We start from the raw sequence: 15,003 nt of genomic DNA on the forward strand, positions 1-15,003 counted from the left end.
CTTTGGGGGTTGTTTCCAAGAAGCTACTGCAAAATTTAAGGTCAAGAGGATTTACCCCTATGTTTTCTTCTGGGATTTTTAAAATTTAGCTCTGATATTTAGATCTTTGATCCATTTTGGATTAATTTTTGTATATAGTGTGAGGTAAGAGTCCAACTTCATTTTTTTACCTGTGGATAATCCAGTTGTCGCAGCACCCTTTGTTGAAAAGACTGTTCTTTCCACATTTGATGGTCTTGGCACCTTTATTGAAAAACAATTGGGCATAGATGTTTGGGTTCATTTCTGAACTTTCAGGTTGATTCCATTGGTCTGTTTCTATCATAATGCCAGTACCATGCTGTTTTGATTACTGTGGCTTTGTGATAAGTTTGAAATCAGGAATTTCTCCAACTTTGTTCTTCTTTTTCAGGATTATTTTGGCTCTTTGGGGTCCCTTACAGTTTGATAGAAGTTTTAGGATTAGTTTTTCCATTTCTGCAAAAAAGCCAGCTGGAATTTTGATAGGAATTACATTGAATCTGTAACTTTCTTTAGGAATATTGCCATCATGACACTATTAAATTTCCCAGTCAATGAACACAAGATACCTTTCCATTTATTTCGATCTTCTTTAATTTTCAGCAGTGATGTTTTATAGTTTTCAGTCTTATAACTCCTTGGTTAAATTTATTCCTGAATATTTTACTGTTTTTGATGCTATTGTAAGTAGAATTGTTTTCTTAGTTTGATTTTTGGATTGTTCATTGCTGGCATTTAGAAATACACCTGATTTTGTATGTTGATATATTCTGCAACCTTGCTGAATTTGTTTATTAGCTCTAGTGTTTTTTTTGTGGAATTTTTAAAATTTTCTGGATATAAAATCATGTCATCTGTGAATAGAGATAGTTTTACTCCTTCCTTTCTAACTTGGATGACTTTTATTTCTTTTTCTTGCCTAATTGCCCTACCTAGCGTTTCTAGTACAATGCTGAATAGCAATGTGAAAGTGGGTGTCCTTGTCCTGTTCCTGATCTTAGAGAAAAGGCTTTCAGTCTTTCCCTGTTAACTATACTGTTAACTGTGGGTTTTTCATAAATGTTCTTTATAATGTTAGGGAATTTCTTTTCTATTCCTAGTTTGCTGAATGTTTTTATCATGGAAGGGTGTCTTGTCAATCTTTTTGGAAATATATCTCTATCTTTGAGTTTACATCATTGTGATCATACTCCATATGCATTTCCCCCCACATGTCCCTGGACTTTTTACACCTAACATTATATTCTAAACATCCTCCCTTTATTATAAACTTATTTTACATATGATTGGCTACATCATCTAGTCATTCTGTTTGATACTTTGTTTCTAAAGTTCGGTATTATTAACTGCTGCTGTGGTAACTGGTTTCATTCCTATATTTTTATATGCACTGCAGAGTTATGTCTTAGGATCATTCAGTAGAATGGTGTTATAGAGAGATTAATTCCATTTGTACAGCTACTGAAGCTAAGTTTATATATTGAAAACATTGAATGTTCAATGCAAACTTTGAGGTGGTTTCCCTAAAAGCAGTAAAACAGGCAGACAAATGAGGAGTCATATTCCTCATTTAGAAAAGTCATTAATCTCTCTGAGCCTCCGTTTTCTCATCTGAAAAATGGAGGTAGTAATACCTTCATAGAGTTGTTTATTTATTTATTTATTTTAATTTTTGCAGCAATTTCTCTAGTCCTCTTTTATTTCTATCTGGTTAAATCTAAAGGTACAAAATGTTGAACATATGCTGCTAGTGTTCAGTCAATAAACTTCCACTTAAAATGTGTTTTCTGGTCAAATAACTTTTGGAGATACCATATCACTATGAAGGAAGATACCTAGTGTACAGTTATCAGCTACAAGAAAAACTGCAATAAAATATACTAAAACTTGCCAAAACTATAAATCAGGTAAAGAAGTCTTAGGTCTTCAATGCACATGCACAAATCTGACATTACGCCTGTCCTGAAAGTGGAAGACAATCACTGGCAATATAGCACAGTGTTCAAGGAAAACTTTAAGGCCAAAATATTCAAGAAGAGGTTAGAAACTTAAGATGAGAAAGAACTATTAGTATCCCCCTTTTTGCACATTGAATACATTAAGATATTCTTCATAGAGTTATTTTGAAGATGAAAGACAACGTAAGGATCTGTCCTCTAGTGTAGCAGCTGTCATGTTGTAGCAGCTCAATAAATACTGCCTGTTATTATTATTGTCATCATCATTGCTGTTATTGTTTCTAGCTGTATTAAAAGTTGTGACGGGCAGCAGAAATGGTGTTGTATCCCAGTGAGGAGGTGGTGGGTGGGGTTCAGGCCTCTCATGGGAACTGCGAACATAATGAGCAGACACTGTGTCTTTTCACTTCAGCCAAAGAGGAATGTTTGGCTATAATGGCACCAAATAAATTATCTCATTCCCAAATCTTTGAGATATTTCAATTTAGTTACTTAGGATCATTTCCTAGCAATGGCTTTGAGAGCCTTTAACTCCATTTGTGTAGCTATTGAAGATATTCTTTATACATTGTAAATGTTTACCTTTTAATTCAAATGCAGATTCGCTCCAAGAGAGCAAAGGCTCTGCCTGGCTTGTTTGCCATTTTCAGTCTAGCAGCCAACACACAGTAGGTGCTGAAAAAGGAAAGACAGAAGAAAAGAAGGAAAGGGGAAAGATCCCAGGCAGGCTGTTGTCTTTCGTTGCTATTGGTTATCTTGTGACAGTGGCAGTGGTTTAAGGGGGTTAGCCCATAAAATCAGGCAGACTGTGGCTGAGTCACCAGAAGAGACTGTTGTGTGCTGGGCACTCTGCTGGTCGATTTGCATGTGCTATTTCAGTTAATGTATTTAAATATCACAGTTACCCTGGGCAGTAAGTTCCACGAGGAACCACATTTTATAGGTGAGGAGACAGGTGCTTTGAGAGGGTATGACCCTTGGCGGGGTCAAGAGCATGCCACCTGGAGCCTGGATGCAAACCCTTACCTCTCAAACCAAAGCCTGGGTGCTCCTGCTGAACCGGAGCACCCTTTACCATGCTGAGAAAGATGGGGGTCCTTCCTCAAGGAAATGACAGCCTGTCGGTGAGAGGGGGCTTTGAGGTTTTCGAAGGAAATAAGAGTAGGGTTTTGTTCATGGCTTCAACAAAGATTGACTGAACACCTGCTCGGGGCCAGAGGCTGGGAGGGGTAGAAGGAAGAGGATCGGCCGACTCCTTGTTCTGTTGGCGCTCAAACTCTAGTGGGGGAGTCAGAGGCTGGCCAAACAGTCATACAAATACTAACTGCGAGGAGTGCTTCAGAGAAGCTCAGGGTGCTATAAAAGACTTTAACAGGGGTATCTCAACCAGCTTCCCTGAAGCTGGGATCTGAAGTGTGCTTGGAGTTTCTGAGAGGTGAGTGGCAAAGGGAGCGGGGTTGCTTTTTAGGACGAGAGAATGACTCAGGCAAAGGCTTGAGCCTGGGAGGATTGAAAACAGGCCATGGGACAAAAGCAGAGTGCAAGGCCAGAGGGGAGCTGCAGAAGCAGTGGCCTCATGGCCCTCGTGAAGGACTTGGGTTTTTATCCTGAGGGTAGATGGAGCCCTTTGAATCTTAGCTGGGCAATGGTAGCATCAGACAGGCTTTCTAGAAAATTGAGTCTGGACCACTTCACCTAGTAGCAACGGATATGAACAGATAGTGGATGGATTTAGGAGGCTTTTATGGGGGTTAAAAAATGACATAGATGAGATGGGTGATCCTTTCTGAAAATATAGTTTGTTTGAAATGTGTTTGGCACCAAAGCCGAGGTTAAAAAATTCATGTTTTCTTTTCACTGCATACTCTACCTTCCTAATAGAAAGAACTCAGTGGTGGAAACTTTTTGAATATTAATTCCATCCCCTTCTTTCATTATTTCATAAGTTTGAATTGTCAGTTATTGGAGTTTCTTGACGTGAGCCCTGACTGTGGTGGGTTCTGGGCCAACTCTTAGGATAGCGTGTTGAATATTGTCCTGGGTCCCTACATGCAGACAAAAATAATTTCTCAATTATTTATTCACTTGTTACATTTGTGGAGAAGCCTTTAAAAATAGTCTGGAGGATTCGTTTCTATTTCTCTTAAAGGCAACATCGATATACAGCCCTTCTGCCAGTCTGAGCCGGATGAGAACAATTTATACCTCAAGTTCATTTATACCCCAAATGCCTGGGATATTTCTAAAGGTTTCATCGTGGCAGCAGCAGCTGAGAATGCAGCTATTAAAAAAAAAAAAGTCACAAGACACGGCTGCATTCATTTACACCCATGACTCACAGGCTTTTGAAGACATGGAACTTCGCAGGCCAGGGTAGCAGGCAGCGGCTGTTTAAGCTGTCGTGCGAAAGCCCCAATCTTAATGCAGTTCAACTAACTGTGAAATGCAGCTAACCTTGTAAAGTGAGCTGTGAAAAGAAAATGCTAATGGATGGATAAACACAAAGGAATAGCACATAAACGAAAATCTACCTACACAATTGCGTGATATATAGATAGAGTCTCCTACTGACTGAGGACCGACCTTGTCCCTCTCTTCCTTTCAGACATCCCTTCCCGAAACTCCCTGGAAGCATGCCGCACTTTGGCTGCCTTCCCAGAATGCATCTTGTTTTGACAAAAGAGCACATAGCCAGATCTTTTCCCAAAACTTGCACACAAACCCCTGGCATTCAGTTACCTCTGTCCCCCAGCCCTCTAAAGTCTAAAGAGCAGTTCCCATAGGATTCGAGTGAACTGCTTGCCATCTTGCTGTCCATATTGAGGTAGCTACAGCTTTCTGTAAGTTCCCCTAAAAAATACCTAATGACTGTTCGCCCTGACAGTTAGGGTTCTTCAGAATCTCAACAGGCCCCATTGTGAGGTGGTTTGGGGCAGTTCCAACTGGGTCTCCCCCTATTTCTTCTTTCAGGTGAGTCTTGCTGCAGGTTCAGCAGGATGTAACAACGATAAGGAAAAAAATGTTTCAAGTCCTGCATTTTCCAGTTTTTCTACAGTAATTGCATTATTTATATAATTAAGAAACAATTTAAAGGAAAACGTTTCTCAAAAGATCATTTTATTGAGCATTTTCCATGGACAGGCAATGTGGATCATTTCATTTCATTTCATCCTTGTATTCTCCCACGAGGCGGGTGGGTCCTGCTATCCCATCTTACAGACAGGGAGCCGGGACTTCAAAGAGACTTGCTCGGGCCACCCATCCCATAAAGAGTGGTAGGATTCAAACCCAGATCTCTGACTCCAGTAGGTGTGCTCTTGGCAATTCAGCTGTTCTGGGACGCCTGTCACTGGCTCTGCTGCCAGCCTTCCTTCCCCTGTCCGGGCTTCAATTTCCTCATCTGTTACTAAATGTCACCCTTTCTAGGGATAAAACTTGAAAATCCCAGGATTCTGTCTCAGCATAACACAATGCAACCACTCCCAGCACTGACTGTTCCCATTTAAAACACTGCCTTCAAGGAGACTTCGCTCTGAGTTGACTTTAGTGACATTGTTTAGAAGTCGACAACTGAAAGCCACAATTATTGTACATTCAGGACGGTCAGTCTCACCCTGAATGCCTTGTGGCTTCCAAGGTGGCTCAACTTTCCTAAAAATAATCCAACGCAACATCTGGCACTGGCAAGAAATGGAGATAAATTTACCGGACTATCAACATTTGCCCCTGAATGTCAACATTTTTTTCTTTTCAGAAAGCAAACCTTACATAAGTTGTTCTTCCAGTGTGAGGGGACGTGGAGGGATTTTTCTTTCTCCCTGTTGTAGAATAGACTTGAATTCCTTTTATAATGGAAAATTATATATATATATTTAGAAAAAATTCGGTTCAGTAAAACAGAAGAGAAATACAAACTTGGTCATTTACATTGTTTATTCCCCTGCTTTCCTAATTAGAAAGTGTGTGACCTTTTGATGGTAAGCTCTTTTTTTAATGATTCTGGGTGAGAATAAGTGCCTGAATTCTCACTCTGCAGTGGTGTGACGTGGTGGTTAAGACCATGGGTTTTGGGCTCAGACCTGGACAGAATGTTGGCATGCTACCTACTTAGCTCTGTGACCTTGAACAAGTTACCTAACCTCTTGGAGCCTTCATTTCTTGATAAGTAAATCGGAAATGATGATAGCATCTACCTCTGGGGTGGATGGGAAGATTAAATGAGATGATACGCGTTTAAATCCCCAAGCAGAGTGTCCAGCATCTGGCAAATGCAAATTTCCTGATGAATTATGCAACACTGTTAATACTCTGCTGCAGGTGTGGTACCCCGAGGGACTGCAAAGGCGTGCAACACTCTTTGCCCTGGATCTGAATTAAAAGGGTCTCAGATTTGTGTGCCTGTTCTGTTCCTTCCCATTTTCCTAAAGCTTTTTATTTTACTTTTTGTCAAGGTGTAACTTACCTATAGTAGGATGCACTGTTCATAAGCATACAGCTCAGTGATCTTCTATCCACGTATACGCCAGCACCCAGATCAAGATAAAGGACACATCCAGCACTCCAGCAGGCTCAGTCATGCCCCCGCCTGGTCAGTAGCTCCCTTCCCCCAAGGTAGACTCCATTCTGATTTCTGTCACCAAAGACTAGTTTTGCTTATTCTCAAAATTCACATAAATGTAAAACACAGTGTGAACTCTTATGTGTCTGACTTCTTTTGCTCAACATTATACCTGGGAGATTCAACCAAATTGCTGCAGATAGCAGGAGTTTGCTCTTTTCCATTAGGACGTGTGGTATTCTTTTGTATGAATATTATCACAGTTGGTGTGTGCATTCACTTACTGGACATTTGGGTTGTATCCAGTTATTGGCTATGATGCTATGGTGCTCCATTCTTGTGTATATATTTTTAGTGGATATAAATATCCCAGTTGCTGGTTACCTGGGGTGGAATTGTTGGGTCAGAGGGTTTACATAGATTTAATTTTAGAAGATGCTGCCAAGTCATTTGAGATTCAACCAAATTGTTGCAGATATACAGTGTTGTGGCGTCATTAATTAGAGAAAGCTTTGCCTCCCTGGCTGTAAGAACTAGGACACTGAAGAGGTTTAGAAAATGAATATGAGAGCCTGACAGCCTATACGATGTGACCTTAGGCAGGTAACATAACCTCTCTGAACCTCTGTCTCCTTATCTGTAAAACCAGGGGAAATAATGGTTCCTTCACCATTCACATATGTGGAGAGCTCACTAAGGACCACAGAAATGTTTGCTTATATGATTTACCTGGGATCCTAGAAACTGGCTAGAAATACTAATATGTGAAGACTTCTTATATACGTATATATACATATACGACTTCTTACATGCATATGTTGCTGAATTGAGAGTAGGAGTTGGTCTCTTCTCTGTGGCTTCAGGCCCTAGCAACTGTTATGGATCCATAGCAGTGTGACCGGGGGCCATTTATTGAAGCAGCTTCTCTTGGGGGAGTCTGAGCATCTCTCGGTTCTTTTATTCCATCTACTTTTTTTTGCCTGTCCTTGTAGACTGTGAGCTCCCAGACTATGCCCTAAAAATACTGAGATCTAATATATTTTGAGTTCTCTCCACGGAGCAAACTTAATGCTAAGTGCTTTACATGCCTTTCCCCTTTTGCCCCTCCCAGCACCCCGAGGAGGCAGGTGCCATTCTCAAACCCGGGTTGACCTGGGTCCTCGGAAAGTGGGCACTGATGGATGCCTGAGCGATAACACACTCTTCCCCAGATGACAAGGGTCACACCATAGCACGGGGACTAGAGGAAGACACTGATTCCCAGGCCCCACTCCTGGAGTTTGGGATTCTAAAGGTCTGGGGAGGGGCCCAAGCACCTGTGATTTTAAGGAGTGCCCGAGGCCATCCTCTGTGGTACCTGAATTTCCTCTCCTATAACCATCCTACCACCCTGCTGTTGCTGGCTGGCAGGTTTTTCTCTGGACTCTAGATGGAGTCCTCAGCCCCCGTCCCTGGCCAGAATAGGAGAGGATGAGGGTCATCAGGATGAGAGGAGGTTTCAGGCTAGTGTCATTGGTATGCATGGCCTTTCTTGTCACATTGCCTTTAATTGAAGCTGAAGGGCTGGCGCATCTCTCCGGGATTTTCCACTCTCCCAGCCTTTCTGGGACTGGCTGGGGACCAGCTTGCCAAGGGACGAGGGGTGCAGGGGTTCCGAGGCATGTCTGTTGGTGTTGGCAGCCAGCCACGATGATGGCTCTAAACTAAGGTGGACAGCAGGTGATTCCGCACGTGTATGCCTGCCTGCCTCCCGCCTCCTCCCTCCCTCCCTGCTTGTCCTGGGTCCCCACCTGTGCAAGGCTCTGATCTGCAAAGACCACACAGAGGAAGACCATTAAGGAGAGAATTTGTTTGTCACTTAACTTTTAGGAAAGCAATCCTTGCATATGGTTCTCATGGTTTAAAAGATATATAGGATAAGACGACAGGGCTCAGTGAGAATCACCAGCTCTTGCGGCAACCTTCCCCCCACCGCCACAGGGGCCACCACTTTGAATTTTTAGCTCTTCTCAGTGGTCATTTCTGTCACTAACCGGCTATACTATCAATTTGAGCATTATCTACTGATTTCCTGCCATGACAGATGAGGCTTAGCTTATTTACATCCCACCCCCACCCTCTCAATACAGCTAAATCGCTCTTTTTCATTCCCTCTTTGTAATTTCAAGTAATATGGCATCTTTCTTCTTCCTTTTTTTTTTTTGAGTGAAATGTACGTATAGTAGTGATGATATAACACAAATAATCATAAAGAAAGCATCCACTTATCTACCATTAACCTTAAGAAATAGAATGCAGACACTTTGGAAGCCCCTCTTGCCCCTACAAAATCTCTTTTTTTTTGGCATGAGCAAGCCCCTGGAATTGAACCCAGGTCTCTGGCATGGCAGGCGCGAATTCTGTCACTGAGCCACCATTGCACCATACTTTTGAGAAATCATTCTCTTGCTTTTGTTTAGGAGCTTTTTCATCTTTCTAGGCATCTCTCAGCATTTAGGTTTGCTATAAATAGAATCACTATATGTGTTATTCTATGACTTGCATCTTTCCTACAACATAGTTACAGTTAATCCCAGACGATTTATCCACTCAAGTGTTGATGCCCTCCGGGTATAGGGGCTGGTTCCTGTCTTCTGCTGTCTTAAGCATCCTGATTGGATGTGTGTGCAAGAGTTTCTCCAGGGGATGCAGGGGTATGGGGTTTCGGCATTGGAGGGGATGTGCACATTCAATTTTGCTTGATAACGCCGATCAGTTTTCCAGTGTGGTAGCGCCAGCTGGCAGCCCCCACCTCCAAGGATCCTAATTCAGTTGTCTAGGGTAGAGGCTGGGCCCTGGAACTGTTTAAAGCTCCCCAGGTTGACTCTACAGTGGGGTGTCATGTTCCATCTTTACTTCCAGTCCATCACCTCTAGAGAGTCTCTTTTGATGCTCCACTTTGAAGGAGCCTTCCTGGAAGCCCTTTCTGCTCTCCTCCCCTGAAGATTTTTTGGTAAGGATCTAAAGGAGATGATAAGGGTCTTTCCCTATGCAAGGTCAAAGTGGAGGGGATGGGTAAGAGATGATCACAGCATGGGAGGGACTGATGGAAAATACCTAGACAAAGGCACACAGGTGAATTCTTTTAGGCAGAGTTCAGGAACTAAAGGAAACCCAAAGAGCTAATAATCCTGGTACTCTCCCACCTCTGCCCCCGCCCCCAATCCTACTAATAGCTGGAGAGGGTCTGTCTGCCAGTTGTAGGCCAGAGAGAAGAGCTTTGTTGAAATGGTGCAAATGTTGAGACTCACAGGCAGTCAGAAGATGCCCTAGAAATTAAGGGGAATTCAAGACTCCGCTAAATTGTTCTGAGTGTCCAAATTCCTTAAAGCCGCCGCCTGCCAGCACTGGGTCAGTTTCCCCTTACCACACAGTTCTGCGAGGCCATTGGGCTCTTTTCAGGTCATCCTACTGGTTTCTCTGGCTGAGAACCAGCAGCTGAGCTGATGACTGATGAAGCCAAAGTTCCTGACTCTAAGGCCTGCCCACTCTCCCCAGAGGGAAAAGGGAAAAAGCTGTCACTTTCAAAAGTTGTCACAACGAGTTCCCATAACCACCCTGCAAGGTGTTTTCTTCCCCCTGGTGCACAGGAGACAGAGTGGCTTGGAGACGTGGGAGCCACACAGCTAGCCAGCTGCTGAGCCAGGGTCCAGTCCCGCGTGGTCCCTTTTCTCTGCATCACACACATGACAAAGGTCTGTGTTTCTCAGCCCTGGCTGGACATTGGCACCACATGGGGGAACTCTGAATAAACAGGAATTTTATGTTTAATAAACATAAAAAATTTTATGTTTATGTTAATTAATATTTAATTGATTTAATTTACATAATTTTTATGTTTATTAAACATAATAAACTGGCAGTGATAAGTGGTCAGTGGCCTCTAACTAGGCCTCATCAGCACCACCCAGAAGGCTTGCTAAGACTGTTTCTGGGCTTCACCCCTGTTTGAGTTTGTGTCTGAGGTTGTGACGGTTGGGTTCAGTGGGAATTTGGCCAGGTGATGGTGCCCAGTTGTCTGGTCAGGGAAGCCCTGGCCTAACCGTTACTGCCAGGATATTTCCTGGGCTGGTTGATAAACCAGAAGACTGGTTTATTAAATCATCAGTCAGTTGAGTGCATCTGTGACTGATTACATCTACGATCAATTAAAGCTGTGTTTTCCACAAAGAAAATCCAATCAGTTGGATTTGATCCAACCAGTTTAAGACTTTTAAGAGAGAAGAGAAATTTTCACTGTTTTTTTTTTTTTAGCCAGTGAGCCTCTCCTGTGGAGTCTGTTGAGACCCTTCGTTGGCATGCCAGCCTCACAACCTGCCCTACAGATTTTGGATTCTTGCATCCCTGTGGTTGCAAGAGACACTTTTAGAAATATCATATTACAGGTACCTCCTGTTGGTTCTGTTTCTCTGTAGAACCCTGACTCATACAGGGGTGGTCCCTGAATCTGCATTTTTAACAAGTTCCCAGTGATCAGAATGGTGCCCCTAAGCATACCCGGAGAATGATCTTGCAGCTCTAAAAGTTACACAATGCTGCACACGTTTACCTGCGGACTCCCGGGGGCCACCGTGACGCACGCATCTCTTCCCACCTTCTGCTGCCAGGCTCAGAGTGTGAAATGGGTGATGGAAAATGCTACACATCAGGATCCCCCCAATTGGGGGTTAAACATTTTACCAGCATATCACTGTGGGATACTGTGAAGGCGCTTAGCAAGATGGGGACCATCCTCCGTCATTCACTGTATCATTATTCGTGTTTGGATGCAGATATAGGGTCTTCACTGGTGTACGTGTGTGTGTGTGTAACAAAAAAGGGAGATACATTGGAAATACTTGGACAGATTTTCCTGTGACCCCAGGCTCCAAATACTGAAAATATTTTTACTGGTTTGAGCGCTCAGTGCGATTATTATTGATACACAAAACCAAATGAACGCATTATAAATTGTTTTAGTTACTAGGCAGAGGAAGTAAAGGAGGCTCTTGGGGCCATCTCCATTTCAAATTGCCTCTCTGTTTGGCACCTGAGGATTTGTTTCCCACGCCAAGCAGTGCCAGGATGGGCAGAGGTAAGAAAGGAGGACCCAGATAAACCCTGCAACTACAGGAACCTTCTCTGGCACCCCAACTTCAGGAAGTACACGGATGGGAAGAGGAAATGGGCAAGTTGATTTCTTTGAATGATCCATGCCTGAGGTTCATTGGCAAGTCTGTCTATCCCCAGGGATGGGGAACCCTCCAGTTCAAAGACTGCTGGGCTAACCTGTGCTGCCGAGAGGGCTCAGCCCATTTCCACTGGGAAATAACTGCCTGGGAGACGAGGGTGCGGACAGCTGGCCCCCGATCTTGGGACTGGCCGGAGTGCGCCGTCAGGCAGTGGGAGGCCAGGGGCCAGCGGACAGGTCCACGGAAACCTCCGCCACCGCCAGCACCCAGGCCCTTTTCCAGTAGACCCATGCCGTCTGCACATAGCCAGAGCCTGTGACCGTGCACAGCTGAGCCTGGCAGGCCTGCGCATACGGGGCCAGCACTTGGACAGCAGAAGCAAAGACAGATAACAAAAGAGAAGGCCTTTTCAAAACCATTTCCTTCCACCTGTCCCATTCCTCCACACAAGGAACTGGGTTGCCCACATTTCTTGGGGGAGGGCTCTGAGCTAATTTGGTATTAATTTCTCCCACAAATGGTGGGAGCTAACTATCCTGACTGGCAGGAGATCATAAGAGTCACATTCTCGTCCAGTCCATGACATATCAGAAAAGGTTCTCTTCCGACCTTGTCATTGACCCCCAATCACACCCAGACTTTTGAAGTTATTTTAGGGGTCAGGGTGAGTGGCAACATTGCAAGTCTGGAATCTGCCTTCATCTTTTAGTAAGACTTCTCTCCTTCAGTCCCTGAAGGAACCCGTAAAGCACACGTTTGGCCTTTGCTTGAACTGGCTTGAAGGGCACGGTGTGCTGTGCTTTTGTAACTTGGGTGCACAAAGGGCTCGTACTCCTCGGCCGGTGACCCTGTTGGGCCAGAACCGCAGTGGGTGCCTGGTGGGGACCTTCACCACATGGAAACATTTCCAGCTTCCAACTGGCAAGTCTATTTGGCACGTGTCGGTCCTGACTTTCTCTTTCATTTCTTTGCAGTGAAATGCAAAATGGAGGATGACAAGGCAGATGCAGCCAAGACCCCACCGCCTTAAGCACTGTCCCTGTCTGTTCCAGTCTGCGCTCCACTGACCCAGTGCGAGTAAAATGCCCAAATCATGCTCCCTCTACCGTGTGACGAGAGTACATGTGAGAACAGGATCTATTCCATGTAGTTAGGAGGGTCTGTTGCATACTGGTTTTAGTGCAAATAGTTTCTCTTAAGAAAGGGCCAGTCTTAACTTTCTGCATTATCCCCACACTTTGTTCTTTCATCCAGATGGTTCCGAGGAGGAGCCTCGTCCACTGCCTGCCCTCAAAATGCACAATGAGCTCTAGCTCCCTGAGACCATGAGGCACTCTTGTTCCCAGTTTTCCCACTTAAGGCAAAGAGCCACATTTTCACTTAAACCCCAAGCCTCTGATGTTGGGTTTTAAGTGTACCTGGTTGACTCTTCTTTTCATATAAAAGATACCACCAGGTGCAGGAGTGGTTCAGTGGTAGAATGCTCACCTGCCACATGGGAGACCTGGGTTCGATTCCCGGCCCATGCACACACACTCCCCCCTGTCCCCCCAAAAGACATTATTGCCTGTGATCATTTCCAAAGGAACTGGCCATTAACTTTTTATGCAAAGCCAACAAGATGAGATTTTTAAACCCAAACAAAAATAACAGAGAAAGGACTTTTGCTACCTAGCTCCCATCTTATGGGTAAGTTAACTTATTGCCCTTATTTGTTCTGCAGTTTTCTGTACCAGGATCGCCACACGTTCAGCCTCCGGGCAGATCCGGCTGTGTCGGGTTGTTTTGACAAGCTACCACACATCTTAAGTAAATAGTAAAGCCTTTATTTCTGTGTTAAGAACAGCATTTTGAAAATAAAACCTATCTGCCCATGCTTTACAACCTTTTAAATTTGTAATATTTATATATACATTTAGGGTGCATATTGATTGTCTTGATATGTCTTTAATGATCTCTTCTCTAAGTATGCTACAGTCAGCCAGGGGAGGATAAGGTACATTATAAAACACACATTAATACATTTAATAAATATATATTATCTATCAAAAACGAGCCTGAGCTCTTTATCAATGAATAAAAAGCACCTGCTGAGAGCTCCCATAAGCTGGTATAAATATCCCATCATTGGATTATAAAAGCCACAATGTTCCCTTTCGGTTCAGGATTTGGCCCGAGCCTTCAACTCGGTCCTGGCTGACCAAGGACCTGCTGACTGAAGACCAAGCTGATTTTCCCATTTGTTCACTGGTCCCCGCGGAACCTGCGGTAAGAGCACTGCACTCCCAGCTTCCAGCCACCGGACCTTAAGTCCTGGCATCCCGTGAGACATACAGAACTCCCTACTCTGTAAGTTCCTGGAGCTGATTCCCTCACTCCCCACCCTCCATCTCCAGTGGAGAAATCCAGACGGAATGACAGTTTTCTATTCAAAGGTGGGGGGTGGTGGGGGTAGGGTGGGGTGGGGGTGGCGGCAAAGTGGCTGTTATAGTCCCAAAGTGATTTTAATAACTGGACGCAGAAAGATTTGTGCTTACAATTAGGTACGGTGGCCACAGATGTTCTCCTTCCAGGTCACTTTGCCCAAACAAGTCGTGTTTACATAAACAGGTCTCAAACAGAGGTGCCGTTTAATTTTGTGTTTAAACTTGGCTCCGTGGGGGCAGCTGACTTTTGTCTTTCAGCAGAGATGCTTCTCTGTACCGGTTAGGTGAAGTCCTCAGAAAAGTAACAGTTCTCTCCCTTCTCTACCCACTCCCCACCTCCGCCCCAACAGTGAGGTCTTTTCGCCTACTCTCCATCTTAAAAGCAGATAATTAAAAATGCAGAATGTAGCAGACATTTTTAAAAAGGGGGGTGGGGTGGGGGCATGGATGGGGGCAGTCTCATTGAATGAGGTTTCCATGGCTTAAAGATGGTTCCTTTTTTACGGTGGTGCGAAGTCACCTTCCACTCGCACCCATTATCGCGGTGCTCCCCTTAGTATGTCAGGGCGACAAAGAACTTAGGACGGGTCACGACTGAGGGAGAGGCTCCCTTCCGCAAGGAGATCCTTGCAGACCGAGTCGCTGAGAAATCAGAGAGCTCCAAAGGACTCCAGAGAGCAGGGGTGGGCAGCCATTTCCTGGCACGAGAATGTGGAATGCTGTCCTTTCTCACTGGATCGGACCGAGGTCCTTGGACATTTATTTGCAGGATACTGGGTCTTCATGCAACCCCCACCACCGCCCCCCACCGCCCCCCACCGCCCCCACTC

At 44.3% G+C, this 15,003-nt stretch overlaps 1 protein-coding gene across 7 annotated transcripts in view; it reads left to right on the forward strand.

Moving 5' to 3' along the window:
- IQCK (IQ motif containing K) overlaps positions 1–15,003 on the forward strand; it is a 135,670-nt gene that overhangs the window by 116,702 nt on the left and 3,965 nt on the right. Inside the window, exons 9-10 of one of the 7 annotated variants that reach the window (XR_013168047.1) lie at positions 12,722–12,871; positions 13,471–13,640. The exons of 4 other annotated variants lie outside the window; for them this stretch is intronic. Coding sequence is in view for 2 of the 3 variants with exons in the window: in XM_077141722.1 (XP_076997837.1) it covers positions 12,722–12,777 (56 nt within the window). In the remaining variant the exon portion in view is untranslated. Of the gene's footprint in view, positions 1–12,721; positions 13,641–15,003 lie in introns of those variants that run through there. 2 more of the 7 variants (XM_077141722.1, XM_077141721.1) reach the window with 2 other exon arrangements.

The sequence above is a fragment of the Tamandua tetradactyla genome, chromosome 23 (assembly GCF_023851605.1).
Source record: "Tamandua tetradactyla isolate mTamTet1 chromosome 23, mTamTet1.pri, whole genome shotgun sequence".
Classification (NCBI taxonomy): domain Eukaryota; kingdom Metazoa; phylum Chordata; class Mammalia; order Pilosa; family Myrmecophagidae; genus Tamandua; species Tamandua tetradactyla.